Source organism: Lissotriton helveticus, chromosome 5_1 (assembly GCF_964261635.1).
Source record: "Lissotriton helveticus chromosome 5_1, aLisHel1.1, whole genome shotgun sequence".
NCBI lineage: Eukaryota > Metazoa > Chordata > Amphibia > Caudata > Salamandridae > Lissotriton > Lissotriton helveticus.
This window is the reverse complement of record NC_136065.1, coordinates 665635756-665651825: the sequence shown is the minus strand read 5'-3', so window position 1 is coordinate 665651825 and position 16070 is coordinate 665635756. Positions and strand designations below refer to the sequence as shown.

Genomic DNA, 16070 nt, shown 5'->3' with positions numbered 1-16070 from the left:
ATTGTTTGTACCCTGACCACAAGGCCTTTGACTGCAAGATCTGTCGGACCTTCTCTTCAAAGACCTTGAGGGACCGTGAGGGATGTTTACTCACCTGGTTGCAAAAGTTAAAGTCACGGAAAGACCCTGTATCTAGTGACAGTGATGATGCCTCCTCTACGACATGTTCGAGGAGATTGTTATTGTTATTGTTACTTTAGTTTGTATAGCGCCAGCTCACCCACCGGTCTCAAGACGCTCTCAGACCAAGAAACACAACTAATTTTTCGGGCTGATCGAAGGAATAGAATATCTTATAATTAAGAAGGGCCAAAAGCTTCCCTAAATAATGTTGTTTTCAGTAGTTTTCTAAACTGTAGAAGATTGGTCTCCTTACGAAGCATGTCTGGCAACTTATTCCACAGCTGTGGGATTTGTGTGGAAAAAGATCTCAAAAAAGGGGTAGGTCTTCACCTTCAACTTCTGCTGACCCCCTTGCCAAAGCCTTACAAAAGACCTCAGATAGGTCTGACAGGCGCAGTCCCATCAAATCTCCTCACTGAGGTGTAAAGGAGAGGGAAGGACTGGGCCTTCTGTTTCACCTCCACCCTCTGAGAAGCCAAAACTGTTAAAAAACCAGCTTCTGTCCTGCCTGAGGGAAAATCTGACAAGAAAATTCATACGTCGATGACGACAACATCAGGTGCGTCAACAACAGTGTCAAAGATTCAACCGACGTCGATTTCAGCTCCGTCGACAGGCACGTCGACGAGAGCTTCTTCATCTCCAGTGCCTTAGTCGACGCTGCAACCTGAGGTACCAGTTACCATGTCGTCAACGATGTTCACTACCTCGACGATGATGGTGGCGACGTCGTCGACATCTACAGCTTCCAGCTTGGTACTGAGGTCGCTCTCGATGACGGTTCCATCGACGATCACTCCTTCGTCTTCAATCTTCGTCGGTGGTTCCTCCGTCGACGATACAAAGAGTGGCAATTTCAATAAAAAGCCGCCAGATTACCCCGGAGATGACATCTCCTCGGACACCACTACCTCCGGCACTCCTTTTGGAGGAGTTTTCAGACGGGGATAACGGTCCTTACGGGGATGCATATAGCCCATCCCAGTTACGTGTGAAATATCAGGACTCAGACTTTGAGGACTACTATATATGGACCAACAGCAATTTCTGCCGCAAACTAGATCTCAGGAACAGTCTTAGCAGGGCATGGTGGCCATGCCGTCTTCACTTATTGCTGATCAGCAATTCATGTTGTTGGATTATAGGAAAAGATTTCCATCTCAATCCTCCGGCCAACAGTCTGTGCAAGTGTCTCCACCTCCAACTCAATCTTTAGGACCTGTTGTTCCTCCGCTTCCACAAGCTCCGTTTCCGGAGCCAACGGAACTTCAACAAAATGTAGTCACAGTTCAAGAAGACTCATCGGATGATGACCAGGGCACAGTCTCAGTCCCAGATCCAGATAGGGAATGGGATGACTACATTATTCCGGATCCCGCTTCTCCATCTCCGGATCCGGTGGATTCTCCTCAAGAAGATATTGGAGGTTTCCACAATTTAATAGAAAGAGCTTTCAAAAGTTTCGATCCTCCCATACCATCAGTTCAGTTGGAATGTTTTCTTTATGATTTTAAAGAGCCTTATAAAAAGTCTGTCCGTTCTATCCCAATTGTGGGCCATGTCTGGGATGAGGGGATAAAGGTAATAAAGTCTCCAGCTACCGTCATGCCTGTTCTTCCTCGACTGGAGAAAAGTACAAAGCTCCACAGGATAGCCCCGCTTCTCTGGTTAGCCAACCGAAACCGGACTCTGTAATTTCTCAAGCGGCCCAAAGGAAGTCAAAGAATCCGTCGGCGCCCCTTACCACACCACCTCAGAAGGAGGGTAGGCGACTAGATAAAGTGGGAAAGAGGTTCTCTTCTATGTCCAGCCTCCTCGTCAGGGCTGCTAATGCCTTGGCAATTCTGGGACAATATGATCGCCAAATGTGGTGCGACTTATCTCCGTATTTGGACCAGCTACTAGAATGCTCGAAGGCAGACGCAACGAAAATCCTGGAGGAAGGAGAGCGTTCTTCTTCGGAAATGATTGATTGCGCATTGGACATTGCTACCATTGTTTTCCGCTCTTTGGCAGGTGCGGCAGTCCTTAGACGACAAGGCTGGCTTCAGGCCACCTGGTTTCACCCGGAGTCCCAAATAAAATCCTAGATCTGCTCTTCGATGGGGAAATAGTTTTTGGAAAGCATGTGGATGATGCGCTGCACGATATAAAAAAGGACACGGAAACAGCGAAGTCCCTTTGGACTTTGCAATACCGCAAAGTACCTTTTCGTGGAACGAGAGGAAGAGGTTTTTCTTCGTACAAGGGTGGATACCAGCAGCAGCGCTATTCCTCCTATTTGCAGCAATCTCAGTCTTACAGGCCCCAGTATTCTCAACGACAGGGCCAATCGTCGTCTTTCTCTCGCCAATCCTCTAGAGAATGACAAGGGCACCAGGGGAGATATTCCTCTAAGCGCCAATAGTGGCTTCCCGGCTCTGTCTACTGTTCCTTCACCCCCTGTAACACCAGTGGGGGGCAGGATATCACAATGCCTCCACAACTGGCAACTCATAACATCAGATCAGTGGGTCCTCAATATCATCCGGTTTGGCCACACACTGGAATTTCAACACCGCCCACCCTCCAGAGCCCCTTGCGCCACCGAATCCAAACATCTACACCTTCTACGTCTAGAAGCTCACCAACTACTTCTCAAAGGAGCGATAGAGCCAGAACCTCTGTCTCAACGAGGCAAAGGATTCTATTCCCGGTTCTTCCTCGTTCGAAAGACCGTAGAAAAATGGCACCCAATCCTAGACCTGAGGGAGCTCAACACCTATCTCATAAAACTCTCCTTTCAGATGGTAACCCTTCAGGACATTTTGCGACTTCTCAATCCAGGGGATTACATGGCCACTCTGGATCTCAAGGACTCATACTTCCATGTTCCCATCCACCCGGCCTACAGGAGGTTTTTACGCTTTACAGAAGCCAAAAGCCACTTTCAATTCAAGGTCCCGCCTTTCGGACTCAGATCCACGCCGCGGATATTCACAAAGGTCATAGCCCCAGTCGCAGCGTTTCTCAGAAAACAAACGCTAGAGACGACTGGTTGGTGAAAGCACCGACTTCTCAGGCAGCTTCAAAAGCAGTTGAAAGTTGCATTCAACTTTTCAGTCATCTGCGACTTCAACTCAACAAGGACAAATCAGTCCTCTGACCTTCCAGGTTGGCCAAGTTTCTGGGGGCTATTCTGGACACAGGTTGTTGCAAAGCTTTTCCATCAGAAGAAAGACAGCAAAGACTGATTACCTCCGCCCGTCGATTGCTAACAAGACAGTCTGTCTGTTCGCCTATACAAATCTCTTTTAGGATCAATCTCATCTTGCATTCCCTTAATTCCGCATTGCAGGCTTCGTATGCGCCCGCTCGAAGAGCAATTGGACTGCAGTAGCACCAAGCAAAAGGCTCTTTCGATGACAAAGCAATCATCACTCCTCTTATGAAAGAGGCGGCCAGCTGGTGGATGGTCAAAGACAATATCTCAAAGGGTCCCACATTTACAGTAACTCCAGCTCCTTTGATACTTACCACGGACGCCTCTCTGGAAGGCTGGGGGTCGGTCTTGCAGGACCTTCAAGTGAGCTGCCGCTGGCGGCCCGAACAACGTCTTCTCCACATCAACCTGCTGGAGCTCAAAGCGATTCATCTAGCTTTACAGGCTTTCCTTCCGAGATTCGAAAATCCACCGTCCTGGTCCGAACGGACAACACGACGGCCATGCACTATGTGAACAAGCAGGGTGGAACAAGGTCTCCTCTGCTGTCCAGGGAAGCACAAGAGATTTGGGAAGTGGATTATCCATCACCAAATTTCCCTTTCGGCGGAACATCTTCCGGGTGCCCTCAACAAGACATCGGATACGCTGAGTTGTCTCAAATCTGTGAGCCACGAGTGGGAGTTGAACCAGCTCACTCTGGAGAGAGTTTTCTATCTTTGGGGTAGACCGTCCATAGACCTGTTTGCCACTCCAGAGAACAGAAAATGCTTGTTCCACGCAAGCAGGGAACACCATCAGGGATCATTGGGGAATGTGCTTTCGATGGCCTGGTCAGGCGCCTTTGTTTACGCCTTTCCTCCAATTCCGCTAATCCCACGACTGCTCAGGAAGTTCACAGCAGATCCCTGCAGAATGATCCTAGTGGCACTGGCGTGGCCCCACCAGTTTTGGTTTACAGAGCTTCACCTGCTCTCCGAGGATCATCCAATTCACCTGCGTCCAATTCCCTCTCTATTGACGAATGCCAGGGCCAAGTGGTACATCCGGACCCGAGCTCTCTGCAGTTGACAGCGTGGCTCCTGAGCAGAGAGAACTTCAGGGCTTGAATATCCCTCAAGAATGTAGAGAGGTGCTAGCTCAGGCGCGCGCACCAGGTACGAATAAGACCTATCGTTCAAAATGGAAACGTTTCTGCCTGTGGTGCCGCCAACAGAAGATTCATCCCTTTTCTTCTGCTCCTCATCAGATTTTGCAATACATTTTGTCTCTGGCCAAATCAGGTCTCGCCCATTCTTTTATCAAGGTGCACCTGGCAGCGATCTCTAGATTCAGACGAACATCTTCAGGCCCTTCCCTTTGGTCTGCAAGAATCGTGAAACAAATTTTAAAAGGACTATTTAGGGTTTTTCCTCCAGTTAGACCTCCTCCACCCATGTGTCAGCTCAACTTGGTCCTTGCTCAACTCATGAGGCCTCCCTTTGAGCCAATTCATCAGGCGGACCTTAAATTTCTCTCGCTTTAGCATCAGCCAGGAGGGTCGGTGAACTTTAGGCTCTCACTATTAAGGATTCGTTCTTCCAGTTCAAAAAAGACACTTTCATCCTGAGGACAAATCCAAAATTCATACCAACGGTTCCTTAGGATTTTCATTTGAATGAACCAGTCATTCTGAAATCTTTTTTCCCTCGAACCACAACTCCAACGAAGATGTCTCTTCCTTCTCTGGATCTTCAAAGGTGTTTAACATTTTATTTCCAACTCACCAGGGACTTCAGGAGATCCACTCAGCTCTTTGTCGCTTTCAGTGCACCTCGCAAAGGTTTTCTCCTTTCAAAACAAGGGGTTGCACAATGGATTGTCAGCGCGATCCACTACTGTCACCAATCGGCTGGTAAGCCCCTAGAAGGGCGGGTCCGAGCACACTCGACAAGATCAATTTTAACTTCAGCTGCTCTTTTCGCTAGAGTGCCGATCAAAGACAGTTGCAGGGCAGCTACATAAAGCAGTGCCCATACGTTCATGAGACATTACTGCTTGGACTCTTCCACACGGAGCGATGCTGCTGTGGGACAGGCAATCCTAAGGAATCTCTTCCAGTGAGCTTTCCCTTCTAACCCTCCTTCCTGTTATAGGTTCGCACATTTTGTATCTGATGATGTTTACTGACTGATATTTGGTTACTTTTATTTCTTATGCTGATATAGACGCAAGGTTATACAATGTATTATTACACAAAATGTGCGTTTTTTTTCCTAACTGCTAGCTATTCTGATACAAGCTATGAGAATCTATGAAAGTTCCAATACTGGAGTAAGAAAACAAGTGGTTCTCCAGTATTGGTAACTTTCATAGATTACCATGCGCCCACCCTCCTCCCCTGGGAAAGCTCAGCTTTCAGCATATTCTGTTATACTGTTCCACAACGGCTATGAAAATCTGAGGTTCTCTCAGGAAGGTTCTATGGGGTGAGGTTAATCTGATTGGTTGTTGTATTATGTTGGTCTCTTTTACAAAAAGAGGTTGATATACCACAAAATGAGATGAGGCCTAGGCCTTTTTTTCTCTTTTGTACCTACTGCTATGGTATTTTTTATTTACCGAGGCTCCCATTCCGACGATGGGGAATGATACAGGCTATGGGAATCTATGAAAGTTACCAATACTGGAGAATCAAAGTTACAGGTAAGTAACTTGTTTTCTTTTGTATCATCGGCAAGATGTTACTCATCTCAATGCAAAGGTCACTGAAATAACACAGATGATTACTCTTGAGTTATTCGATTCCATTGTTTTCAGCTTGGGCAGACCCTTGTCACTTAGTGTGACTCACTGTGTCACCACAAAGTGATGAAAGGAAATCCTTAACTCAATCTGAATCTTTCTGGGTACATTCTATACCATTGTTTTTCAGTGTTGTGTGCCACTACAGACGGACCAACGACATTCAAATGACTATTAGCCCTACTGCATATGGAACAGTCCATCCTGAACTGCGAGTCTAGTAGTTTAGAATGAGCAGTCCATTTTTAGAAAGGACCAAGTATATTTTGTCTGTGGTAAGACCCAGCATGTAATGGCATTATGTTATGTTATGTTACTGCGAATTTCTGGAGTGCACGTTCACCAAACGGTATCTTGGCGCTAGGTAGCTGATTCAACATTGATACACAATTATTGGTAGGCCTGTTTAAGGAGCCATGTCTTTAGTAGCTGTCTAAATCTAGCATAGTTAGTAGTGGTCCTAAGTTCCTATGGCAATGTATTCCATGCTCATGGGGCAATGACGGAGAACCTACACCATCCTGTCGATTTTTTAAAATGAAGAGATAACAAGATAGTGTAACTGACTGTATCTCCGTTCTCTGGTAGAGCAGTATTTAATAACTCAAGGTTTAACAAAGGCAGGACAGTTCATATGCAAGGCCCTAAAGACTGTGCAGCACATTGTGAATATAATTCTCTGTACGACTGGCAACCAGTAGAGGTCCTTAGTCACCTGAGCGGACGTGCCTGAAGTAAGGCACGCATTACTGCACTTTACTCTTGCACTTTGGTTTAATGATCTTTTAGATCGCTTTAATTGTCTGTTTTTAGCCTGTATTGCCATTGTGTTTGTAGATCTCTACTTTCTTATTCTTCCCGGGACTGTTAAGACAAGCACTCCCAGCCTCTTCATACCTTTCTCTGCTCTTAGGTCCGCTGCAAATTTTTCCCCTCGATTGAGCGGAAAGAGCACTAGCCTTGTTATTTTCTCATCTTCATATTGGCCCGCCCTCGTAGCAACTGGCGGTATAGCTTTGCACTGCAGCTCCCGGATTAGCAGTCCCGGCGACAGGGGCATATCTGCCTAATGCATTATCGAGCGCGCTGCGGACGCGCCAAAGGGAAGCTCGTCTGCGCTCGTCCCTCCCTTGACCCTCTTGAGGTCACAAATTACCGTCCAATCTCCTGCCTGCTCCTGGCAGCGAAAGTCCTTGAAAAGGCCATTAATATAGAGCTCACGGACTATCTAAACGCTAACAATATGCTAGACTCTACACAACATGGCTTCCGTTCAGGCCATTCAACTGAATCAGCACCTATTTTGGCCTTGGAAGAAATTAGATGGCAAGTTGACAAAGGTGGAAGGGCCATCCTGATCCTACTTGACCTATCAGCCGCGTTTGATACGGTTAATCATGCTGTACTTACGTGACGGCTGAAGGCAGTAGGAATTAGGGGCTCCGCCCTTTCCCTTCTCACCTCCGTCCTCTCTGCTAGATAACAGAGGGTGTGCTGGAACTCCATAGAATCTGGCACATTCTACCTTCCAGGGGGAGTGCCGCAAGGATCGGCATTTTGTCCAAAGCTTTTTAATATTTATGTAACTCTGCTGGCCAACTAGTTAAAAAACACAACTTCGCGTTGGTGTCATATGCCGACGACATCAAATTATTATCTCCATTGCATCAAAGCCAGAAATGGTGACGGCTGATTTCACAGCTGTCTTGGCCACATTATGGAGTGGATGCATAATAATCTAAAATTTTACGCGTCCAAGACTGAGGTCATGGAATTTGGCTATGGTCCTCCCATCTGGTCCCAAGCCTGGTGGCCAGCGGCGGCTGGGTCTTGCCCTGTCCCGGCCTTCAAAGTGGGAAACCTTGGCTTCCTATGTGACGCCCAGCTCAATCTTTCCGGGCAGATCAACCAATTGACATCAGCCTGCTACTTTCTCCTAAAAACACTTCCGAAAATTCTGCCTTTTTTACCTGAGGATTTAAGAAAAACGGTTATGGTGGCTCTTATTCTGACTCGTCTTGACTGTTGTAACGCCCTTTACCTAGGCATTGATAAATGCCAGCTGCTGAAACTCTAGTCCCTACAAAATGCAGCGACACGCACACTGCTAAAATTCCAAGAAGTCAATCCTATATCACGTGCAATCAGAGATCTGCATTGGCTACCTGGCAAGCATAGAATCCAGTTTAAGGTACTGCCTAATCCATAAAACCCTTTATGGAGGGGGGACCCACGACTACCATAAACTATTGAAAAGGCTTTCCCGTAGCAGGATGCTAAGATCGGCCAACAAACTCCTGGTACACATCCCCAGAGTTAGGAGAGCCAGATGGGGAGGCCGCTGCCTATCTTTCATGGCTCCAAGCTTTGGAATGAACTCCCACTCAATATCAGGAAGTTTCCGTCAAAATCGCAGTTTAGGAGCCAGGTTAAAACCTGGCTCCCCCCCCCCCCCCTCCCCACACACACACACACACAGTGATCTAGCCCTTCCTGTCTTCATCGCCGTCCTGCTTTCCTCAGTTCCAAGACGCCTCGGCATTCGTGCGCTATATAAGACTTTACTTACTTGCTTACTTACTGAGAGATATGACCATATTTGGGAAGATATATCAACTGGGCAGCCTGGTTCTGCATCAGCTGGAGCCTACACATGAGGAATTTGGGGAGACCCAAATAGAAATAGTTGGCATAGTCAATTCTAGACATGACTAAAGCTATTATGACTTGGATCAAGGCATCGCTAGTAAGGATTGTTTTTAATCTTCTTAATACGTCGAAGTTGAAAGAAGCTGGAAGATGTCACTGCTCCAACCTGCTGCATGTATGATACCTCCTCATCAATGGTGATACCGAGGCTTTTTACCGACTTTTTGGGCAGAGGAGGAGGACCCCTCTCACTGAGCCAGAAGAACGGATTCCAGCGATCAATATTATTTTTAGTGATAACTATCTCTGTGTTATCAGAATTTAGCTTTAGGTGGTTACTGTTCTTCCAATCTCGGATGAACAGTATAATGTCTTAAGACTGCCATCTGGATGTAGAGCTATCCGTAATAACAAATAACAATTGCAGGTCACCGGCATAGTGAAAGATGTTTACTTTCTTGTTTTTAATAGAGATGACCCAGGGGCTAATGTAGATATTAAAAAGGTGGGGAGAAAGAGAGGAGCCCTGCGGCACCCCACAATTCAGTTGCACCTCTGCCGAATTAAAACGGGGTAGTCTAACCGATTGAGATCTGTCACTCAGAAATTAAATGATCCAGTTGAAAGCTGAATCCCGTAGGTCTGCGGCCCTGACCCAGTCAGCCAAAAGAATATGGTTGACCGTGTCAAACGCCGAGACAGGTCAAGTAGTAACAAAGCTTGCGTATTGCCACTGTGTATTTCCTTTCGAATATCATCTACTACTGACATGATTACTGCTTCTGTGGAGTGTGAGTAGATTGTATCCAACTGAAATGACCCCATCAGATTGCTAGCTACACGCACACACAGGCACACCATTCTTTAGTGCAGCTTAGCAACACTGTTGTGCTCTTTAGGAACACCAGCCGACTAAAATGGTGTGGAACACCAGTCGAATAAAATGATCTGTTTCCCGAGAACACCAAACCACCATACTGCAGAACATTGTAGAAAGTCCAGCATTCTAGACTACGCCGTGGGGTAGTAAAACTCTAAAATTCATCCTCCAAACATTAACGAGCTATACAATGATAAATGCGCCCCCCATATTGCGCTCTGACACATGGATACTATCTCACTACATGACATCATAGAGACACTAGCCTGCAAAACAGTGCTAATCACCCACTAAAATGCCACAACACTGATCATCGTAGGGAAACATTCATGACACTGCACAGGATTTGAAAGGCCCTAAGTGTTACACTAAGACGTCAACTTCAATGCTTTATTGGGACTCTAGACCACCACACTGCACTGAACTCTGTAGATTCTACATTTCACTGATCTTAGGGATTCTAGCACACTACTTTGTGTTGCATCCTAGAGGAACTAACTCAAAATGCTGCACACCATCGATGCCAGTACACAAACTACCATGCATAATTGGAATACTATACCTCAACACTTCACCGTGTGTACACCACGTCTCAATACTTCACTGCATGCCAGGGAGATTCGTTTACCAGAGTGTCCTGAATTGTAGTGGCATCTAACCTACATTATTTAATTCTAGACCCAGGGATACATGCCCACCCCACAATACTGCTTTTGAGGAACACAAATCCGCCACACCACGCTACATGCAGGGATACTATCCCATATCCTAGAAATAAAGACGGTGAATCATCATATTGTACTGCATACAAGAAATAAAAAACCATTAGATTGTACTGTATTGTAGGGGTCCCTCTCCACCGTCATTCACTGCATCCTATGGACACCAACCCAACCACACTCTGTAGATTCTACATTTCACTGACCTTAAGGATTCTAGCACACTACTTTGTGTTGCATTCTAGAGGACCTAACTCAAAATGTGGCACCGCATGGATGCCAGTACATAAACTACCCTGTATAATTGGAATACTATACCTCAACACTTCACCCTGTGTACGCCACGTCTCAATTCTTCACTGCATGCCAGGGAGATTCATTTACCAGAGTGTCCTGAATTGTAGTGACATCTAACCTACCTTACTGCATTGCATTCTAGACCCAGGGATACATGCCCGCCACACCATACTGCTTTTGAGGAACACAATTCCGCCACACCACGTTACATGCAGGGATACTAACCCATATCCTAGAAACATAGATAGTGAATCATCATACTGAACTGCATACAAGAAATAGAAAGCTTCTAGATTGTACTGTATTGTAGGGGTCTTTCTCCACCGTACTTCACTGCATCCTATGGACACCAACCCAAACATGATGCCTCAAAGGGCTGTAATTTATCACAATTCACTTAAACCACGGTACACTAACCCCGGCACAACGTTTCATTCTAGGGGCATAAACCTACCACTGCACTATGCAACAAAGAGACACTAACCCTCAGTTCTGTACTGAATTCTTGGGAAGCAAATCACCAGTGACAATTTGGGTCAATGTTGTCAGGATCAAGCCATCAAAAAAGCAGATGCAAGATTACTTCAGAATTATCGAATTTAAATGTTGCCCTCTAATCCAAGAGGTAGTCATGCAAACATAATCAGACAGCAGAGCAGAAAAGTGACATTCTCTCCAAAGCAGTTAATAGTGGTGCCTCACAAAACAGTCAGAAGATCGTTGATTATCGTAACCAACATCAGTTTATGACTGTAAGAAGTCATATTTATATACCCACTTATTTTTGTGTGCTCTGTTTGATGGGGCCCAGGGTTTACCACGCTGATTTTTCTCCTTCATGAAACGCAGTGCAGACAATTTGGATACTGTGCTGTATTGCATTGATGCTTAGTAAACCTGGACCTAGGTTTCAAGACAAGGTCAGCTGAGTGTCTAAAAGTAGGGACTATTCCCAGCATTCCTAATCAGTTTATTTACGAGCTGCATGGGGAAAATAAGTTAATGGAAAGCAAGTATATTAATAATAAACAAGTAACTTGGGGTGTTTTATTAAATGATAATATAAGGGCTTCAATTGAATCTGGGATGCCTCAACAGTGACCCAACTGATCGTAGGGGGTTGTGGAAAACAAAGAAGTGTCACTATGCCTCTCTGGAACAAAAGCTGACAATGTCGGCACTTAGGAAAATCCTAAACAAAGTAACCAGTTGTTCCCTAACTCTGCCTCCCTCCCACCCTACTGAAAGTTTGCGACGTCAGCACTCATGCCTTTTGGCCATGATCAACCGTGCCCTCTTGACTCTGATGTGCCAGCATTTGCAGACAATGGCTTCCCCATTTGCCAGCCATTCGGGATCAACCATAGATTAATTTAGAATTTCAGATCAACTACAGTCCGGCAGAGCAGACCATGCTGCGCTCTCAGTTTCAGTCAGTACCGAAGGTGATGCACCTGTATTCAAGCCACCACCATTATTGCCACATGTGAAACATCAATCCCACTTCGAGGATCTAGGAAGGAATTAAGGGACATTCAAGGTAGTCTACATTACAGAATACTGTTTGCATGGTCGCTAGGATATATTAAACTGTGACAGAATTCTTCACTTACTGAAATCACCAGAGGATATACAGCAAAGATATTTGTGTAGCAGTTCTAGATGTTGGAAAACAATCCCAAGAGGGAAGGCACGATAGTCATCTTTGGTTCTGAAAACACTGCAGAAAGGGTAATTAATAAAAGAATATCTTTTAATCCTAAGAAGATCGTTTTGACAAGGATGACAAAACTATTCAAACATATTGCTTGTATAGAAGATAGTTGCAAACCGGTATTAAATCTGAGGCAAGAGAGACTTCTTAGAGCAGATATCGTTACCCTGACTAATTTCTCAGACATATTTTGGAAAGAGAATACGATTTGTGAATTATATGTGAGCACATAAAATGGCAAAGCTACAGAAAAATACATTTTAAATATACCTATGAATAATCAGATCTAGCGTTAGTAAATGTAAAAGGAATACATTCGTTTTCGTTCACAAATACAACTGACAAGATCCAGGCAAAGCTGATGGAAAAAATGACTGAACTGTTTACAGACCAGTGAATATCCTGCTGTATGCAGATTACAAAGGAATTAGTGAAAGTGCTAATTTAGCAAGAAATGGGTGGGGGTGGTAGAGGGAAGTTAAAAGAAAATGTATCTCATAAGAAAATTGGTGGGTCTTCCATTTGATATAATTGTTAACGACAGGGACAACAACCATTGGTGACATAATTTGACGCAAATAAAACATACTCTCTATTATTTTAAATTAACTGGTATTCAAACAATTTCTCCATTCTATTTGTAGGTGAAGGATTTCACAATTACCACCACACGTTTCCTTTTGATTATGCAACTAGTGAATTTGGCAGGAGCTTCAACCTCACCACAAGCTTCATTGATCTAATGTGTTACTTTGGCTTTGCCACGGACTGCAAAAAGGTGTCCAAGGAAGTCATTCATGCACGCATGCAACGTACTGGCGATGGGAGTCACAGAACTGGCTGAATTAGAGCGGACTGTTTTCGATGTTGAATTTTGAACTACTGAACAATAAGAAAAAGCTACCACGATGCTAAAGATGATGACTTTAACCTGTTCCAGCACAGTATTTCGTTAATTTTGTATTTAATATAATTCTAACTCCATAATTGGGACATTAAGAAAGCTGATCTGTTCACTCATCCCTTCTCCTATTCTTTATTTATGGTGATTCCTCTGCATTCAGCTTACTCTTTGTTTTTTCTCTTTCTTTTCTACTCTTATTTTCTTGCACACTCATCATATTACTTTGCTCTTAATTTCCTTCCATTACCTTTTCATTACAATTCTTTAGCTTTGGCTTTCTGAAAACGATGTTTCTCTCAACCCTATTCTCTATATCTCGTTGTGTTAAACAGCTATTAGCAGATCTTTGACCAGAGTGGAGAGATCTATTTGGTTGAGCAAGTGATAGTTAGCCTTTTCTCAGCATCTTTTACTGACTGAACTCAGGTCCTTCTGCTCTGCTAAAAAGAGGATAAAGTTAATGATAATACAGACAACTTTGAAGTGCCATTTATAACGGAATTTGTTAAAGGGAGCATTGATACAGAAGGAAAAGAAACTCACTTGGCCCTTATTGAGTTTTCTTCTAACCAAAAAAAGTTGCACATGTTTCGCCCTCTGTACTTTGGGCCTTGAAGCAGCAAGTCTGGGCATGAGAATGTTGCACGTGCTATTAGTGAAAGATAGGTAGTCCGGTTCAGGTATTTTGCTTAAGGAGTTTGTGACAGTGATTTCCCCATCACAGGAACCTGTTCATGGTTCTGATTATCCCACAGGGAGATTAAAAGGAAAAGAAAAATTCTCACAAATACAAAAGAGGCTGATAAATCGGTTATATAATGCCCGAAAGGCAGACACTGAAACAGAAATGTACATTTGCTTCACACGAACTCCAACAAGAGTGATTCATTATTAGACATTTAAATCTTCATTGAATGGTATAGTGTTGGATGCCTCAAAAGCAGGTACATTGTTTTTCATCTACTCTTGATATTTTTTTACTTTTGAATTGTCTCTGATGCGGTTAGTGCACATAAAAACATTTTTACTCTTGACTACCCCTTTATGAAAGATGTGATGTTTCTGAGCATGCGAGTTATTAAGACAACAGCAGGGTGCCCATGCATGAATGCTCTAGTTTGAAAGGTATGTGTAGATAATATTGAATTATCAATTGTCACAGGGGTGCCATGCCCAGTGAATGAGAGAAATCTAAGGTGGGATAAGAACACCTATAATCTCTGATTACCTTTACAAAGACCTGTCATTGTCACCCTTATACATTTCCATCTTCTTTTAGCAGAACTTCAAACAAGTTAACCCTACCAATTTACCCCGATCATAGAGCGGGCTTTATTTTGATATTCTGAGTGAACATACAAGGCACTTCTTACCTTTGTCCTAACCACCCTATGAGTTTGATTTGTAAGAGACCTGCCCAAGCTTTAATGGAAAGAAAGGTCCTTCAACAAAAACTTTTAGCGCACAATTATAAGGCACATTCACTCATTTATTTGAGGTTAGGCTGAAATCTATTTTGTTCTCAGTATGAAATTAAACATCTGCTGAAGCTCATAGTGAGCATTGCCCTTATGGTTGTCTTTCACTGGAACTTTCTACTGATGGAGCAGAGCACTTTCATCTGTTCCCAAAGATCTCTTTGGCCCCTACCTTAAATAAAGACCCATTGCCTGAAGAGCTGCTTGTGTGCCTTTCAGCTACATTTATTTTCTTAAAATAAGTGTATCACATCCCTGATTAGTCTACAACCTTACAAGCAATATAAAAACAATTATTTCAGTGGAGATGTATGTATTAGTATTTCCAATAGGCCTGGGTTTGCACTAAGTATGAGGACAATGTTCAGGATAGTAATAGCATGGAAACTAGTGACAGGCTCCAAATAAACCAAATAATATTTGGTTGTTGATCACTTGAATTGAAAAAGACTAAGTATTGCTCTTTATTTTTAGTCTAAAAATGTGATGTGTGCGAAATATGTAACAGGAAGGGACCAGGGTTTTTTTTTTGTTGATGCGGACAGTCTTGCACTCGCTCTTGCTTCTGTTTCTAAGAGTCCGTGTGATTCCCGACTCTTACAGAAAAATGTGAAACACGTTTTTGATTAAATCAAGATTTATAGAAGGGAAACAGATACAGCAAAGGTTTTTACTGAACTGCAAAACTGGGACAACATGTCACATAAATGAAAAATGTTGGAAAATGTATCTAATTTTTGCAGTGATATTTTTCATTTTGCACACTATCATTTTATCCCATTGTAAATGTTTACATACCAAGGCCGTCTTGTTTTATCCTCTGGTCTCCAATCCACTACATACTCCAAGTAGTATGGATCAATAGAAAAAAAGAATGATGTGTTCTCGTTTTTTTAAATGTAATTACACACTATGGTGTGTTACGTGAAAATAAACATAAGCACTTCCTGAGTGTTCTAAGCACTCAGCCTTGACCTCCTTAGGCGTCTTTATATTTCCTTGTTACTTATGTGTTTGCATTAATCATTATTTATATGTGGTCATGTATCTCAAGTTCTGACAGGATAGGCTCCTGTCAACCTCATAATGCATGCTCCTTTATTTACTAAAAAATATTATTTTGAGAAAATAGCTCTCTCCAGCATCCAAGAATGAGTACCAAAATGTTACCATGGAATGAAACAATTAACACATTTCTGTTGAAATCCTTCATAAACTGATCAGCTAGTAGTGGTGCTGTTTCCCCTAAAAGTTCTATTCCAAGTGATTTTAAATGGAAAATGTAAATATAAAACCAGGCAATGCAACATATGTACAACG

At 43.5% G+C, this 16070-nt stretch overlaps 1 protein-coding gene across 2 annotated transcripts in view; it reads left to right on the top strand.

Annotated features, from left to right (window-relative positions):
* LOC144754824 (acyl-CoA desaturase-like) overlaps positions 1-15728 on the top strand; it is a 94109-nt gene extending 78381 nt beyond the window's left edge. For both annotated transcript variants that reach the window (XM_078643064.1, XM_078643066.1), the window contains one exon: positions 13013-15728. In XM_078643064.1, the coding sequence (XP_078499190.1) occupies positions 13013-13212 (200 nt within the window). In that variant the 3' untranslated portion in view covers positions 13213-15728. The remainder of the gene's footprint in view (positions 1-13012) is intronic.
* Positions 15729-16070: the final 342 nt, after the last annotated feature.